Source organism: Pleurodeles waltl, chromosome 12 (assembly GCF_031143425.1).
Source record: "Pleurodeles waltl isolate 20211129_DDA chromosome 12, aPleWal1.hap1.20221129, whole genome shotgun sequence".
Classification (NCBI taxonomy): Eukaryota; Metazoa; Chordata; class Amphibia; order Caudata; family Salamandridae; genus Pleurodeles; species Pleurodeles waltl.
In genome coordinates, this window is record NC_090451.1 from 360592258 (window position 1) to 360610632 (window position 18375).

The following is an 18375-nucleotide window of genomic DNA, read 5'->3' on the forward strand; positions in this document are numbered from 1 at the left end:
TGCCCTCCGTATTGAAATACTGCAGACCAACCAACCATTGAACTCTTTCAGTTACAAGGAATATTCCTTTGCCATTCTTTTTCCTAATTAAAACATTGCTTAAGAATTATTTCAGGTGTAAAAAAGGATCTTTCTGTACTACCTTTGCACTCCAACACCTCTCATCTATCATGCAACAGATCTCTTTTGAGACAGTGAGGGGTTGTGGTCTAACCATTTGTTTAGGAATACCTCACAATTCTGTTTGAAAACCTTGTACAGTCTAACATACCCATGCCTCTGAGGGCATAGCTATCAAGAAAACCTTTGCATTTCCAAAATGGGCACAAGATAAGGTGTTGAGGAGCAGTGGTTATTTGCACATCTCTGAATTCCGGGGTGACCATACTAGCATGTGAATTACAGGGCATTTCTCAAATAGACGTCTTTTTTACACACTCTCTTATATTTGGAAGGAAAAAATGTAGAGAAAGACAAGGGGCAATAACACTTGTTTTGCTAATCTATGTTCCCCCAAGTCTCCCGATAAAAATGATACCTCACTTGTGTGGGTAGGCCTAGCGCCCGCGACAGGAAACGCCCTAAAACGCAACGTGGACACATCACATTTTTTGAAAGAAAACAGAGGTGTTTTTTGTGAAGTGCCTACCTGTAGATTGTGGCCTCTAGCTCAGCCGGCACCTAGGGAAACCTACCAAACCTGTGCATTTTTTAAAACTAGAGACCTAGGGGAATCCAAGATGGGGTGACTTGTGGGGCTCTGACCAGGTTCTGTTACCCAGAATCCTTCGCAAACCTCAAAATTTGGCTAAAAAAACACGTTTTCCTCACATTTAGGTGACAGAAAGTTCTGGAATCTGAGAGGAGCCACAAATTTTCTTCCACCCAGCGTTCCCCCAAGTCTCCCGATAAAAATGGTACCTCACTTGTGTGGGTAGGCCTAGCGCCCACGAAAGGAAATGCCCAAAACACAACGTGGACGCATCACATTTTTTCATAGAAAACAGTGCCTACCTGTGGATTTTGGCCTTTAGCTCAGCCGGCCCCTGGAGAAACCTAGCAAACCAGCGCATTTTTTAAAACTAGAGACCTAGGGGAATCCAAGATGGGGTGACTTGTGGGGCTCTGACCAGGTTCTGTTACCCAGAATCCTTTGCAAACCTCAAAATTTGGCCTAAAAAAATACATTTTCCTCACATTTTGGTGACAGAAAGTTCTGGAATCAGAGAGGAGCCACAAATTTCCTTCCACCCAGCGTTCCCCGAAGTCTCCCGATAAAAATGATACCTCACTTGTGTGGGTGGGCCAGGTGCCTGCAACAGAATAAGGCCAAAAACTTGTAGAGATAGAGGGGATAGCACAGCAAGTTGATAAGGACATATTCTTCTTTTATACATCTTTAGGCTGACTCTGCTTTAGGGACCCACACAAGTGAGGTGTCATTTTACTTGGGAGACTGAGGGGAACGCTGGGGAGTAGGAATTTTGTGCTGGAGCGGTGATCGTCCAAACAAAAGTCAGGAAAATATGCTTTTTTAAGCAAATTTTGCGGTTTGCAGAGGCGTCTGGGTAAGAAAATGTTGGGGGATCCACGCAAGCCACATCTCCCTGCACTCCTTGGGGTGTCTAGTTTAAAAAAATGTCTGGGTTTGGTAGGTTTCCCTAGATGAAGGCTGCACCCAGGACCAAAAACATAGGTGGCCCCTCCCCCCCCCCCCCCCCAAACACAGGTAGTTTTGTAATATATCATTTTGATGTGTCCACATACGTCTGTGATGTGCCAAACACTAAAAGTGTGAAAAGAAACGCACTTAGGTTATGTGAAAAAGACCCCTCACCCACCAACGAAGTTGGTGGCATGCTTCATCATCGGGGTCCCACCTGAGACACCTAGCGTGTCTCAAGTGTGCTGCGACGCCTGATTACAGCGGAGCACGTTTTGTCATTTGTACCACACATACTGGTTGGATTTGGCACGAGGGTGAGTGATGGTTCAGTAGATCAAATTTTATTAAGAAAAGATTTCACAAAAATGAAATGCACTGTTAATAACTGAAAGGCAAAAAACTGAACCAATGACTCACAGCTCGTGAGCTGTAAAGCCATGACAAGGCACCAACCGCTTTACAGTCCATTCACACACCTTTCATACATGACACGCACAAGACCATTCACACCGCCAGCCACGGGCCCAGCACATTACAACACTCACATCGACAGACAGCGCCACTCAAGGGCCCATCACTTACATACGCCCACATGCCTGATACAACAATCACACCAGCTGATGGGAGTGTGGACTGGTGTTTGGCCGGCACTGCCAGCCAAGCGCCACCCCACCCACACCGCCAGCCAAGCGCCACCCCAAGCACACCGCCAGCCAAGCGCCACCCCAAGCACACCGCCAGCCAAGCGCCACCCCAAGCACACCGCCAGCCAAGCGCCACCCCACGCACACCGCCAGCCAAGCGCCACCCCACGCACACCGCCAGCCAAGCGCCACCCCACGCACACCGCCAGCCAAGCGCCACCCCACGCACACCGCCAGCCAAGCGCCACCCCACGCACACCTCCAGCCAAGCGCCACCCCAAGCACACCGCCAGCCAAGCGCCACCCCACGCACACCGCCATCACTTTTTTTTTTGTTTATAAACAACAAAGAAACCACTAACTAATTATAAAATAAGCACAAAACTACAAACACAAAAGCTCTAACTAAATACATGACAGTGATGCCAACCGTGAAACATATGAAAATATAAAACAGACAGTTTACGCTCGCGGTATTTCCCAAAAGTTTTTCCTTGTGTGGTAACTTCTAAAACAGCTGGGCACACACAGCCCAGGCTTTGAAGGGCATTCAGGGCAGTACATCCGGCTCTCCCTCCGGATTAATCTCCGGGCACATACTCTACATTTCTTTGTGGGCAAGTCTTTTTTGGGAGTGGGAGGAATGTGATCTGGAAAGTGCCAATCTTTCAATCTAGCCACATCCTCCACTACTTCTACTCTAGGAACTCTTGCCTGTTCCACCACAATAAGGCTTTCTATCACCGACTCATGAAATTTAACAAATGTCATCCTTGACTCAGGTGAACAATCCTTGAACACAATAAAGGCATTAAAAGTTGCCAAATTAAATAAATGTAGGGCCAACTTTTTATACCACACGTAAGACTTACGAAGAGCAGTGTAAGGTTCCAACCTCTGATCTACTCTATCAACACCACCCATGTGCCTATTGTAGTCCAAAATGCACGCAGGTTTGCGCACTTCTGCAACCTGACCCCAAACAGTCACAGGGGAAGTACTCTCATCATGGATGGTAGACAGCATGTACACATCCCTCCTGTCTGAAAATTTCAGAGCTAGCAGCTGATTATTCCGCAAGGCACTGCACTGTCCCCTCTCAAGTTTTTTACAGACAAGCTCCCTTGGATAGCCTTTCCGGTTAGAACGGATTGTGCCACAAGCAACAGTGTCCACTCTAAACAACTCCTTGAACAACTGCACTCCAGTGTAGAAATTATCTACGTACAAATGGTGACCTTTGTTAAACAGCCGTCTAGCAAGTTCCCACACAAGTTTTCCGCTAACTCCAAAAGTGGCCGGACAACCAGGAGGGTCAATACTGGAATCCCTACCAGTGTAGACCTGGAAATTATACACATATCCTGTACTGCTTTCTGACAGCATATACAATTTAATCCCATACCGTGCCCTCTTACTAGGAATGTACTGCTTAAAAACTAAACGCCCCTTGAAAAGGACCAAAGACTCGTCCACACTTATCTCTTTGCCTGGAACATAGACCTCTGAAAAACAATCTACAAAATGATCAAGGACAGGCCTAATCTTAAAAGGACGGTCACAATCAGGGTGATCTCGTGGCAAGGCTAAAGCATTGTCTACAAAATGCAGCATACGAAGAAGAAGCAAATACAGATTACATGTCATAGTTGCAGGAAATATAGCCGTTGCCATCAAGGGACTAGTAGACCAATAAGAACCCAGTGGCGGCTTCCTGATCAACCCCATCAAAAAAGTCAAACCTAAAAACTTTTTCATCTCTTCCAGATATGTGGGAACCCACTGAGTAGCTCTAGACTGAGGCTTAAGTCTGGCAGCGTTGTCCCGCAAATATTGCTCTGCATACAAATTAGTCTGCTCCACAATCTCTTCCAAAAATACATCATCCATAAACAAGTGAAAGAAATGGACAGGCAAAAAGTTTTCCGTATTAACTCTACACCCTGGGAGACCAGTAAATGCAGGTAACTGTGGCTGCTCCATGTTTGGGGCAATCCAGGTGTCAGGTCTTCTAATGGGAAACCCTTCAGCCCCAGGCTGCTGCACTCTTGGCACATCAATGTCCTCCTCTACAACAGGCCCTTCATCTGCACTGAGAGTAGCTTCCTCATCAGAAGAATACTCTCTGACAGAAAACTCACTTCCAGAATCTCCCACTTCCTCCTCTGCCTCAGATGCAGAGTCAGTCTCGTAATCATGGTCTGAAGACGACTCAAAGAGCATGCCAACAACCTGCTGAGCGGTCACTCTGCGGCTAGCCATGATCCTCACTAACAACAAATGGATTGCCAACAACAACTAGCACTAAAATAAGTAATAAACAAAGTGTAGCTTTATCACAAAGAGTTATGTACTAAAAAACTATACCACTCACTTGCCTGAAAACGCTACTCACCAAGCAACTACTCTGCACAGACACAGCAATCACCAATGATATCCCACTAAAATGAAAAAAGAAAAAAGCAAATTAGACATATGACAACACAAATATCATTGTGCTCAAATCTAAGGACAATTTCACACACAATACTGCATTTAGTATACCACCTACAAACATGTCATTCATGCAAGTCAACAATACTCCTTTGGAGTAAATTGTTTTCACTTACCTAAAACATGCAACTATGCAAACCGCAGGACAACTACTGCCAAAACCGCAAGGATCCACAGCAAAGGAAGCAAAAGCGTTGAACTAGAAGAAAAAGAAGAAATAAATGGTTATAATCACAAATACAAATACTTTGCAGTTGACAAACACCCCACCACCAAGAACTTAGAAATTGTCCCTGGTACCTAAGTGGATTCTGCCCCCCTCGGGGGCAGATGGGCGTAAAAAAATTTGGCCGATCTGCCCCCAAGGGGGGCAGAAATGGGCAACAGCTCTGTGCCCCCTTTAGGGGGCGACCCTTCCCAAAGGGGGCACCCCCAGCACAAAACAAAAAAAAGGGAAAAAAATAAAAAAAATCCCTGGCGTATTGGTGGTTTCTGCCCTCCTTGGGGGCAGATAGGCCTACAAAAATAAGCCCATCTGCCCACCAAGGGGGCAGAGATGGCCAATACGAACTTTCCCCACTTTGGAGGGGCGACCCTTGCCCAAGGGGTGCCCCCAAACACACACACCACACACAACACACACACCACACAATCCCTGGCGCCTAGTGTGCTTCGACCCCCTCCGGGGGCCAGATCGTCCAAAAACATGGCTGATCTGCCTTCGGGGGGGGGCGAAACAGGAAAAAAAAATAGCCCCCCAGGTGAGCGACCCTTGCCCAAGGGGTCGCCCCCAAAATAAACATATTAAAGTAAATCCCTGGTGTCTAGTGGATTTTGCCCTCCCCCCGGGGGCAGATCGGCCGTAAAATCGGCAATCTGCCCCCAGGGCGGGGCAAAATACTAAATAAAATAGCCCACCAGGGGGGGCGACCCTTGCCCAAGGGGTCGCCCCCTAAATAAACGTATAATAAAGAAATCCCTGGTGTCTAGTGGATTTCGCCCTCCCCACCCCCCCCGGGGGCAGATCGGCCGAAATATCGGCGATCTGCCCCAAGGGGGGGGCAAATACTAAATAAAATAGCCCCCTAGGGAGGGCGACCCTTGCCCAAGGGGTCGCCCCTAAAATAAACTTACATATAAAGAAATCCCTGGTGTCTAGTGGATTTCGCCCCCCCAGATCGGCGATCTGCCCCCAAGGGGGGGGGGGGGGGGGGTGTGAAACACTAAATAAAATTGCCCAAGGGGTCGCCCCCAAAAGAACCATACCGCAACAAATCCCTGGTGTCTAGTGGAGATTCCTGCTCCACGATCGCGGCCCTGCCCGCGATCGTGGAGCAGGAATCTAGTGAAAACAGGCACAGGGGGAAAGGAAAAACCCTTTCCTTTCTCCCCGTGTCTGTTTCCCCCCCCCCCCCCCAAAACCCCCAAAAAGGGAAGGACTTACTTTGGGAAGTCCTCTCCCCTCGACGCGCTGGAAGCAAATGGCTTCCAGCGCGTCCCGGCAACACATACATATTGAATTGAATTTAACAGTTTCTTAGGCAATGGGACACCGATAATAAAACAGTATGTGTTGGACTTGGCCCTGCATGCAGGGTTATCCGTAAATGTTTTGTCTTCTCCCCTCTTGTTTTCCAAACCTGTTTTTGTTGGCTTGTATGACTTGGTGCATTTTACCACAGCTAACCAGTGGTAAAGAGCTTGTGCTCTGTCTTTTAAACGTGGTAACATTGGCTTACATTGAATTGGCACATTTAATTTACTTGTAAGTCCCAAATAAAGTGGCACTACATACCCCCAGGGCCTGTAAATTAAATGCTACTAGTGGACCTGCAGCACTTATTGATCCAATCCAATGAAAAAGCCCTTTGAAACATTTTACACCTGCCACTGTAGCCTGGTGTGCAGTTTTGTTTAAAAGAAATAAACCTTTTGCCTGGCCTAAACCTACATTTTTAATGCATAATAGGGCAGGTTGCAGTGTATGTAAAATGTTGTCGATGTGCCTTTCAGTTTTCCATGTACTGCTAATGAAAAACTCTTACATTTGTTTCACTACTGCAAGGTCTGCCTCTCCCATAGCATCATATTGGGTTACATTATTACATTAAACAAGTGATAACCTTCAATTGGGAACAGGTGGGAAGATAGATTTTGGTGTCTAAAGAATTGCAATTTAAAACCCTCTTTAATGGTAAAGTTGGATTTTAAGTCACAGTTCTGAAAATGCTACTTTTAGAAAGCTGGCATTTTCCTGTCACAACCATTTGGTGCCTGTGTCCTGGGGCATAAGAATGGATGTAGTTGGTGATTGACCTTTGTGTATTCTTACCAGACAGTGAATGAAAGGATGATTAGGTGTTAGCAAGGTGGGAGGAGCAGAGTTGCTCCCTGGCCCAATTACATTTCAAAGGGGCCTGCTTCAGCACACTCACAAAGAACATGACACCAGTTGATTGTCACCTTAGAACCCTTGGAGCCTGGGTAGGGGAAGGAAGGAAATTCCAGAAGCAGGTGTGGGGTTAGGTCTAGACGTTTCTCCGATTTCAAAAGGTGGCACAAGGTATGAATATTGGACCCTCAGACCAACTCTTCAGAACACTCCTAGACCTGTGGAAGACTACATACAGAAGGACTGCTTTGTCCTCCAGGGGAATGCCCTGCTGCTTGAGGCCTGCCTTGTTCTGCATAGGAGTGCCCTGCTTCCTGAGGCTTGTCTTGTTGCGTGAAACTCTTTCAAGCAACAAGGTAGGCCTCAAGAAGCATGGCAGTCAAGCACCAAGGCAGGCCTAAAGCAGCAGGGCTATCCTCTGAGAAACAAGGCAGGCCCAAAGCAGCAGAGCATTCGCCACTAGAGGACCATCTCCTTGAACCCAGGTCTACCAGAGTGACTCTAATGGTCAGCTGGCTGACTTGTTCTGAGCCACAGGGATACAACAAACTCAAAGCCTCCCTGCAACTGCCCAGCTGACCTGCTGCAGCTGGACATGCCTGTACCTACAACTAGACCTGCCTGCACTTGCAGCTGGACCTGCATGAGCCCTGCTGGCCTCCGCTAGAGTGAGTTCCGGATCCCCAAGAAATGCTTCCCAATGTCCTGAACCCTTGGCTGTCCTTAGTTGAGCTCCTCCTGTGCAGTCCTGATGTTTGGAACTTTGCACGCAGGACTCTGAGAAGGTAATCTTTTTCAACTGGACTAAGTTGGTCCCTGTAACCAGCCGCCACTCTGTTGTGGCTGGCATGAGCTTGTGACTTGGGCCCGGACTAGCGACCAGATACATACAGTTAGAGCTTTCTGCTTCTTGCTGCTATTTTTACTTAAACCTTTAGAATTGCTTATCTCTGATACTACTGATTGGATTTTTGTCATTTTGTTCTCATTTTATTAATTACATTTTACTCTATTTTCTAAATTGCTGTAGGATTTTTCTTTTGTGGTGTTTTTACTTTATTACTGTTTGTGTACTGCATACGTACTTAATACAGTGCCCCTAAGTTAAGCCTAGCTGCTTTATACCAAGCTATCAGAGGGTTAAGCACAGGTTAATTTTGTGATGTTTTTGGTTCACCCTAACCAGGACTGTGATTGTTGCTTGAAAAAGGTTTTCAACCCACTCAATCAAAAACCCAATTTTTTAGTGTCAGTCATTAACTAACCACCTACTGCCCCAGGCCCCTAAAAGAGGCTTAGCAATCTGCTTGTCAAAGAATGAAAGTGCTTAGAAACAATGCTATTAAAACCCTTGACCAGACCTCCAGTTGGCAGTTCACCTGCATTAGCAGACAGCACTACTCCACTAAATGTGATAATGTGTGTTTGTTTTAATCCAGTGGTTCCCAGCCTGTGGTGCGGGGACCCCTGGGGGTCCGTGAAGCCTTCTTTGGGGGTCCCCAGCTTTTAGTAATGACCCAGTGGTGGGATCACTGGATTCCAATAATGATTCAGTGGAGGTCCCTAGGTTCCAGTAATCATAAAGTGGGGGTCCACAGAAGTCAAAAGGTTGGGAACCACTGTTTTAGTCAAAGAACTACAAGATGTCTAATCCCAGGTTCTCCTTTTTTTAAAAGAAAGTATGATGTAATAAGCACCGCATTACGATCTGTGCAGGGCTCCCAAAAGTCGCATTTATCCATGAGGGCAATCGCAGGGCATTTTCATCAGAACCTGCTACATGATAACTGCACTGCAGTGCTGTGGGTAATATGAAGCCAGGAACAATGTTTGTTACTGTCAGTCTTCCTTTTGAAAAACTGTGTGCTCTTAGTCGATCCTATTTTCAACATATAACTCTGCTGCCATTTTCTTTAGCATTGCACAGCAGGCGGAGGGGAAGTGAGGATCCTACCACACACAGTTGAAGTATATTGCTTGCTGTCCTGTGGTTGCAAAGTGGAGATCGAGACACTGTATGCTCTCAACACACCTCAAAATATAAAACACATTTAAAAAACGTCAAACGTTTACTGTCTAATCTGCAGAAAGTATTACTGCAGATGAATGCCATTAGTGTAGGGTGCTTACAGTCTGAGTAGCTGAAAATGCAGCAAAACATGGCATGAAATATGCCTTTTGTATGAGAACGTCGTGAGATGCTTGCAGCAATGAGAAGTGTGGCACTGCCGTGTGAGATGCTCACAGAAATTCAGTGTAGTGGAATATGCAGAACAAGATGAGTGTCAGTGATGCTTGGTTAATAAGCAAATCTAAGGTCTCCTTTGGCAACAGTACAGGCTTTAATTCTTAAAACCATTTGAAGCTTCCTTGTGTCAGAGGGTTATTCATTTTTAAAGGCACTCTAAGGTTTTTACCCGTCCTGGAAAGGTTTGCACTAGGTAAAGTCCGAATGTGTTGTTCTAAACAAAAGTTACATTTGAAAGCACTGAAAACATTTAAATATTAAGGGGCAGATTTTTTACTTTTGATACAACGCAGGACAGTAACCAAAGTTGCTTTTCTGCACCAATAGGAGTGAGTAGACCATCAACAAATCTACTAAAGTACGATGCCGGATTTGTTTCTCTCTGCGCTGGTGCACATGTAGCTGCCTTCCACAAATGCACACGTGTATATGGGTGATGTGAAGCATAGGTTTTTGTAGTGTTAGGGTCCCCTTCTGTACAAAAACTATGCTTTACCATAGTTTAATATTTTTACCCCTGTATGTATGCTGTAAAGTGCTGTATATGCGTGAAGTTTCAAAAGTTTCGAGAAAATTAAACATTACTCATTCTTTATACCTGCTTCAAGGAGGTGCAAAGGTTTGACACTAAGTCTACCTTTTTCTGTAGTAAACTAGGCTTTGCATCAAAAACCATGGATGGTTGTATGGGAATGGCCATGTACAACCCATGGAACATACCCTTGCCGCAGAGTAGTGCTTAGGTCTACTTTACATTATGTTAGGTAAGGTTTCAAAGCATATTCGGATGTGTACTGGAAAGTAACGTCCTACACAACACTGTCTCGAATTGCGTCACTTTTTCGTCCTGCAAATCTGGTGAAATAAGTTAGTACATTTCCCCTGGTGTCTTTCTGCACATTTTCTGTCAGTCTGTTTTCTACTGTGTGCAGCCTGTAATAGATTTTTAAATTATCCAACATATTTACATTGCTTTAACTCCCAGGCTGGGACCTCATACACACAAGTCACTAGTTCCCAGAGCACCAACCGGTAATACAAACAGATATCTTTGGTAATCATATTTAACCTAGAGGTGTGTAAGCCACTGAAAGCTCAAACAAGCTTGAGCCTTAACTCTGGCTCAGACCGGGGTACCTTTGGAACCTTAAGCCTATAACAAGCCAAGCTTTCATGTGGCTTCTGCCTGCCACCCTCACTCTACCCTCATGTACAAAAAGGTAAAGCAAAACACTAACATTTGAAGTAAAATAGAGACAATTAAATTCCAATTTAGTGGTTGATTTGTACAAAGTGATACCAGAAAATCTGGATTAATCATGACTTACCTGCTTAACCAAATTCTGTGATCCTAGGCAAATGTTTTATGTTACTCATTTTCCTCTTCTTCAATATTGCATGTGAAAGCACCTTCATATACATGAATACCAGCTGTACAAAATCTATTGTGCTTCACTTAATAGACTTATGTTGCTCTATTTAAACGAATGTGGGCATCATAAAGGATTGACATGACAACTGTCAGGACAGGAATGTTTCTAAATTCATATTTTAAAATTATCATTTTTAATAAATACTTATCAGTGCAATGGTAAAATGTGTCATATTAATGTCAAAACTTCCACATGTTAAAGGAATACCCTTGTTTGAATTTTGAAAAGACATTATCGTATTTTAAGTGATTTTGGCGTACGATTTTCATTGTAGACATTTTCATGGCTCTGCTTCTGCACGGGCTGTAAGAGTCAAGCCAGACCTTTGCCTTGGCTCTGACTGAGCTCACCCTGATTACTCTCAGAACAATACATTACCCACACATTAGTTTATCTTGCATTTATTTTCCATTTAAGGTGCCTGAAATTATATTAACATTTAGTTATTGTCCATGGGCAGGGCCTCTGGAATTATGTGGCAACACTGACTAAATTATGCAGCAGTAAAAAGCAAATTATGCTGCATAATGTGACACTTTTTGAGATAGTATTACTTCATTATATTGCCATTTTTACAAATCCTAACAATGTGTGCGCATTAGTAAGAGTTTAACACCCAAAGCTTGCATAAATGTTGCATCTGATTATCAGAGTTGCCCTCTTACCATGTGGTTTTGCTGCTTCTATGCATACATTTGAGGTGAAAAAGAGAGACAAATAGAGAAGGAAAATGTGACATGCACTTTACAGCGTAATAGGGCTTACACCACCTACAGTACGCTTTGCTAAAGGCAACAGTTCTCTGAAATGAGAAGAGGGGATGGACATGGAGGGATGGGCTATTAAATAAAATTATTTATAGATGACAGAATATAACTTTTTTCATTAAAGATTCTGTTTAAACAGTGCCTTATGTCAGGAATGGTTTCAAGGTGCTAAGAACATTTTTCTTTATTTTTTTTTTGTCTGACATTTATGTTCTGTCATAAATATTTATATAACAGCTCCTTGGGACACAAGGGTTAGTAAAGCGCTATTGAAATGCCAATATAATACAAATTGTATCTGTCTTGCTCATTTATATTTTAAAAGAAACTTGCATAACCTCTCCTTTGTGGTAGTTAAAAGTGTGACAAGATACTACTGCAGTGTATTTGTCAATGGGGAGAGATATGCTAATGGGCCATTCATCCATTTATCTTTCCCCACCAAGTCTTTTATTGGCACCTTGCAAGTGAGCTGAAGAGAGAGCGATACAGCAGGGGGTCACAAGAAGCAATTAAAAAAACAATGCCTCCTGTACTTTTAAAAGGCCTTTCAATGACCTGTGAAGTACTAGAGTCCAGCACACATGTCTGATAAGAATCCTCCCCCTGTGTCATCCAAGCTGCAGCAGCCCTAGCTACACCACAGGAGGCTGGTGGGACGGGGGATCTGAAGCCTCTTTAAGAGATGTAGAATTTAAATTAGAAGCCTATTTAAACTTCATTCGTTATCAGTCCTCATGCTTTTAATGCACTGAAAAACGAATGAAGTTTAAACAGGGGCTGCATCAGAATCTCTTTATAAACGTCAGGGTCGTTTGTCCTCCTCTTTCCCCCCATCTTTGTCCCCCTGTGTCCCGCCAGCTCCAAATCTGGTGGGAGATAAATCCCCGCCTCCCTCACAGTTCCTAAGCCCATGATAGACGATAATTAAAATGCTGAGGAAAACACAGTTCTGTCATGCATATTGCATTGGATTGTCCAGTGAGGGTGGTCTACTGGATTATGAGGATATCTGCATATCTGTAATTCCCATATATGCTTGTGGCATGTTCATTGGGATTCGGAGAGTCCTGGTTAGTGCATGCTGAGGTTCAGATTTATGGTTTCTCTGTCACTCGCTTCAATTGTGTTCAGTTTAGTGAATTTGGAAATAAATTGGATTTTAAAAGGCAAAATAGTACACTGTGTTAGTGTGTTGCTAAATGTTTTCAGGGGCTTCTATGTACAAATTCACGTTCAAAGAAAGTGGAGATTGCGATTCTGACCCAAATGTAATTAGTGTCAATCCCCTGTGCTGATTCAGCCTGTACCTAAAAACAGACAGTTTGGATTTCATTGTGCAAAATTCTTTCATGATATCTTTGGATGGTAGTAGAATATAAAATGTTTGTTTCTTTTTCAAAAGAAAGCAAGTCGAGATAACAAGTGTTGTTCCAGGAGATTACAATGGGGATTCACAGATGGATGTACTTCTTACTACTGCTCCAGAAAATCAGCCTACAAATGACATTCATCTTTCAGCAGTTATCTACTGGGGGCACAACCAAACTTTAAGTAAGTTGGATAGTTCTTCTCCTACTTGTTGTTCAATCTTTCATGCTAAGTAAGTTAGCTACAGTTTTTGTAAGAGAATAACACCACTGCCCAACAAACCATATCAGCATTATAATTGTGTTCAAATTAAAATGGAGCCCTGGTTGTTTCATGAAAGTTCATAGCCCCTTCATAATCTTTTAAGTAATACTTCTGTGTATAACGCCACCAGCAGCCATAGCGCTGAACGGGCAAGTCAGTAATATATTTCAAATATGGTGCTGGGCATGACAGTGGTGCCCACTATTACCTAGTTTATTCATGCTTTGTTTAAAGCTTTTACGAACAACTACAGGATGGCAAATTTTTTTGTGGCAGGTAAATGCATGTATTTTGTGCCTATCTTTGCTCATGATATCTTTTGATTGTTTCAAGCAATTCATCCATCAACTTTGCATCTCTGGTACAGCTGACAAAGTAATTTGGAGATGTTTAAGGCCATTTAATGAATAATATTTGAATTTTAATGGTAACAGATAATTAAGCCTAGTACCCGGTTTTTCACGTGGTGCAAGTTTTTACATGTTAGGTGCAGAAATTCTGTTCAATTTCTCTGAAGTTTTGGCACTTGATGTTCATCCTTTTCCCGGACTTGGTGTGGTGGGTGCAGAATTGTACTAACTTAATGCATTTTATGGCCAGCTGTTGTTGTGAATCCTGCATTCTAGGGCCCAGCTCTGCATTGTTTGTGTTCATAACCAACGGGTGCAAGGACTTAGTTCAGTGCACCATCACTAAGTAAGGAAGTCCGGTTTAACTGCAACCCCACACAACCCACTTGAGCATTCCTACAAGGGTGGAATTTGTTTTACTTACAGTGCCAGAAAGGGTTCAGGGACACAGTGATAATTCAAACTCCGTTTATTCTTAGAATAGTACTCTAAATCATAGCTCTAAGAATGGCCCAGTCTATTTTAAAGTGTTTATTTCAACAGTTTTATTCCTTTGCTTAGTACAGGAATAATAATCACACAGAATACAATTAAAACAGCACTTGTGAATGTTGCTAGCAACAAGAATAAAATGAATACTTCTAAAATGTTTTAGAATGTTTCTAGCATCCTATTACCCTCACACTACCTCTGTATGCTACACTATAAAACAATGGAATAGCTCCCTTACTACTTAAAATTCTTGGGGCCCTGTGTGCTGCGTACCTGTTCACAGCAGATCAGCAGTGTGCCAGACTTCAGTTGGGAAGAGTGTGCCTTGAGAAGAAAAAATCACACTGTCCTCTTGCCTGAGTTTCTCTCATTACTGGATAAACTCTTGGCCTAAGAGTGGATGGATGCTCCAGCAGTCTTGCAAGACCTATCATGATAACCTGGTGTGGAGTCAACTTCTCCGTAATGGTAATTCCCTAGGGTGTTATAGGATATTGACCACTGACTTTCAGACTGCATTGAAAAATGAAATGCTGATTTCCACAAAGTCGAGATGCAGCACTGACGATGGGGGCAGGGGGACGCATAGGGGTGCAAAGAACTGGAAGAGAGCAACATGGAGCATGCAGGAGAGATAGGCAAAAGAGAGGGCATCACCTGCATGTTGTATTTTATGAGAGTGAGTGTATTGAGAGTTCATTGTATCTTGTACGTCATACAGTGACAGCTCACACCCTCCCTGTGGCCTATCCCAAGCAACCACCTGCAAGTCCACCAGAGGTATAGCACCTCACAAACAGCTGGCTACGAAGACTGCTCGCAAGAAGGCTGCTTCTACCAGCTGAGTCAAGAAGCTTCACTGCTGCTGGCCAGGGACTGAGGCGCTCTGTGAGATCCACCACTACCATAGCTTAACCGAGCTGATCATCCACAAAATGCCCTTCTAACGCTTGTTGCAGGAGATGGCATTGGACTTCAAGACCGATCTGAGCTCTGCAATTATGGTTCTGAAAGAGGGCAGTAAGGCTTTCTAGGTCAGGCTCTTTGAAGACACCAACCTGTATGCCATCCACGCAAGGTGGGGCACCATTATGGCAAAGGACAATCAGCTGCCAATCCTGTCCGAGGTGAGAAGGCCTAAAGGGACAGCAGATCGGCACTAGCACACACCATATAATGAGCACAGAGGAGGGAAGGGAAGCACACTTGGGAGGCAGTTGAAAACCTCATACTTTGTGACATGCTTAAACAAAAAGAAAAAGTCACACCTGAAAAATGAACAGTGGGAGGATTCAAATGTTGTTTACATGCTCCAGGGGATTGAGAAACCTAAGAAAAGGAAGGAAAGCCCGCACAAGCTACCGAATAGGAAGCAAGCAAATGAATGACAATGAAACTTACCAATGAGCGTACTCTAAGTCAACTATAAGCTGACAATGTCTCATGACAGACCTCTCATGTACTAACTAGTAGGTGAGACCTAAAAAGTACTTCCCCCTCCGCCCCCCCAAATCAACGTGTTTTTTGCTAGTTGCATAAAATATATTGTCTCATTTTTCAGAAACTTTAGTTGCTCTACTTAGAACCACTAGCACTATTGCAGATTTGTATGATGTAACTTTGTGTTAAATTTGTGATTTTAAGACCATTAACATATACCAAAGTTTGAAATGAACTATCCTTGCACAGTGTTAGTGACACAAAAGCATTTGCCCTAGTTTCCACTGTTCAGTTCTATTACTGAATCTTCACTCCTTTCGACAGCGTTGAGAAGAACATTACTTTTTCTCCAATGTCTGTCAGCTTGTACACCATTTATGTTTCATAGATTTTTTGATGTGCTTTGTGCCCTGAGCTGCTTCTGTGATCGTGTCATGTACCATTTTAGAAAGCATCACTCAAATGAAATACCTTTGCTCCCAAACCATTCCAAGCAGCTTCTCTCTCTGAAATGTGATTATTATTACATGGGTTGACGGTCTCTCTGGAAACAAGTGCTGTGTTTGGTTTTTATCCCAAGTAAGCTGTGTTGTATCATTAGGTATGCCTCCAATGAAAAGCATGATAGTTTGCTGATTGGCACATAGATCTCACCCATTCTTTGAGCATGAGACGGTAAATTCAGTTGATTAATGCACAATGAAATGACTACACGTAACCATGTTTCTGGGTCTATTGGTGGCTTTACAAATTGTAGATGGCAGAATTCAAGAAGCAGATAGTGAGTTCCTTATGTTACTCTTCGAAATAAATCTATTGGTAAAATGGTTGGGATTGGGAACAGTAGTTTTTGCAGTGCACACGCTTGACTTCTAGGATTAGGGGTGCCATGTTCAATTTAGTCTCTGAATAACTACTTAAAGCTAAAAGTGATAGTGTAGTGTAAACGGTTACTCAGCAGTCTGGAGTTGATCTTGAAACCTATGCCAGTGTTATTGCTATATTCAAATGTTTCCCATCTAAACTCCTTAGTGTACGCCACTATGAGAATTTAGGTCGATAATCCATGCATAGGAGAGGCATCTTGGGTCTGTCCTTGAATAGTCAATGTGGTAACAGTTAAGATAACACAGTGTACCTTCCGAAAAAAAAATTGGATAGTGATGCAGCAGGTGAGATTGGGTTGCGGATGCTCTGCAGTGCGGTTTGTAGGTTAGCGCTGATATGTATGACAGCGATTAAATAGACTGAATAAGTAGACACTTGAAATGTCCTGGATGTGGTGACTTTGGCAGATGTAAGCATGAGATCACTAGAAAAGTAATTGAACAACTGACAGCAAAGTTAGAATTGAGGAATCAGGAAATAGGTGGGAATAAATGCTTTCTAGAAGGAAACCATTTCAGATTGGATGTCCTTAATTGAGTAGCTTTTGGATGTGCAGTGAACTGTCAAATGTTCGACTCTAACATCTAGAGAAACCATGTATTTAAAAGATTGTTTTCCAGCTCCTAGTTAATTTGTTTCAAAGACATGTAGAGTGATTTTCAGAGCTGCTCAGTTCATATGTCTGTTTTCAGATTTGGCTTGCAGTCCATCACATGAATTTATTAAACCGTGAAATGTTCTAATCTGATATAGCAAAGGTGGTTTGTTGTAAACTAATATTGTGCAACTAAATATTTTATCTGTTTTGGGATATGGGAATGGAAAAAAAAGCTGGAGAATATTTACTAAATAATAACTTTAAAAATGACAATATAATGAAGTAATAAAATCATGAAATGTGCCACATTATGCTGCATAATTTGCCTTTCCTTGTGGCATAAATCTTCCCTGACCCATGATTAGGTCCCTTCCTGCTGCATAAGTCCAGTGACTTTGACTATAGTACAAGGTACCGGTGGGCAAGCCCACAAATCAACAAGGACAGCTGAGCCAAGGGTCATCTCTAGTACTTAAGAGCTGATGCCTTGAAAATATGTGCAATGTCAATCATGCAGCACAGGTCATGTGAGAAGATGGTAAAGGGTCTTCCAAATAAAATAAAAATAAAAAATAAAAATAAAGCATTTTTATTCACATAGAATTAATAAATTTTGTGGCTGTGGTTTTTTACTCATAATTATGGATCTGCTGCATTTGACACATAATATCTGCTGCATAATCCGCAGATTTTAAGAAAAAAATGTTTGCAGCTGAAATGGATCAAAAGTAACTAAAATGTGGCTACATATGTTCGCACGCAATGGAGGGTCCTTTACAATGGTTAACTGGTCCTCTTTCAGTTGCATATTTTGCATTTGGTAGTTAAACTGGTAGTAATGAGGTTGAATATTTGAGCAAGCAGTATTATAAAGTGTATAAATGTGTACAAATGACAAAACAATGAAGTCATACTTTAAAAAATGTGCTGCTTTATGCAGCATAATTTGCCTTTTCTTGCTACAAAATGTTGTGAACCCTGCTGCATAATTTGGTGCTCCCTTACAGCATAATTCCAGTGCCCTGACCGTAGTACATTGGATTATGTGCAAAGTATTTATTAAAAGTCAGAGATTGTAAAATGAAGTGAGAAACATTCTTGACCCCTGCTATCTGTGAACTAAAAGGCAAGTAATGGATCGTGAGTACCCTATATGTGGCCTAGCTCCTAACTATAGATTGAGCAACTTTATAGGCTATTAAATCAAATACAAGAGATGTATTGTACAGTGCACAGCCGAACTCGCATGCACTCATATGTGAAGATGAACAAAAAGGAGGAGGATTTAAAAGTATTTGCAGTTTATATAAAATACTTAATCAGAAAGTA

General features: G+C 42.8%; 1 protein-coding gene across 1 annotated transcript in view; it reads left to right on the top strand.

The window, feature by feature from the left end:
• The window catches only part of ITFG1 (integrin alpha FG-GAP repeat containing 1), a 936956-nt gene that overhangs the window by 33746 nt on the left and 884835 nt on the right, over nt 1-18375 (top strand). The window contains exon 3 of the mRNA XM_069216605.1: nt 13049-13197. Coding sequence (XP_069072706.1) covers nt 13049-13197 — 149 coding nt within the window. The remainder of the gene's footprint in view (nt 1-13048; nt 13198-18375) is intronic.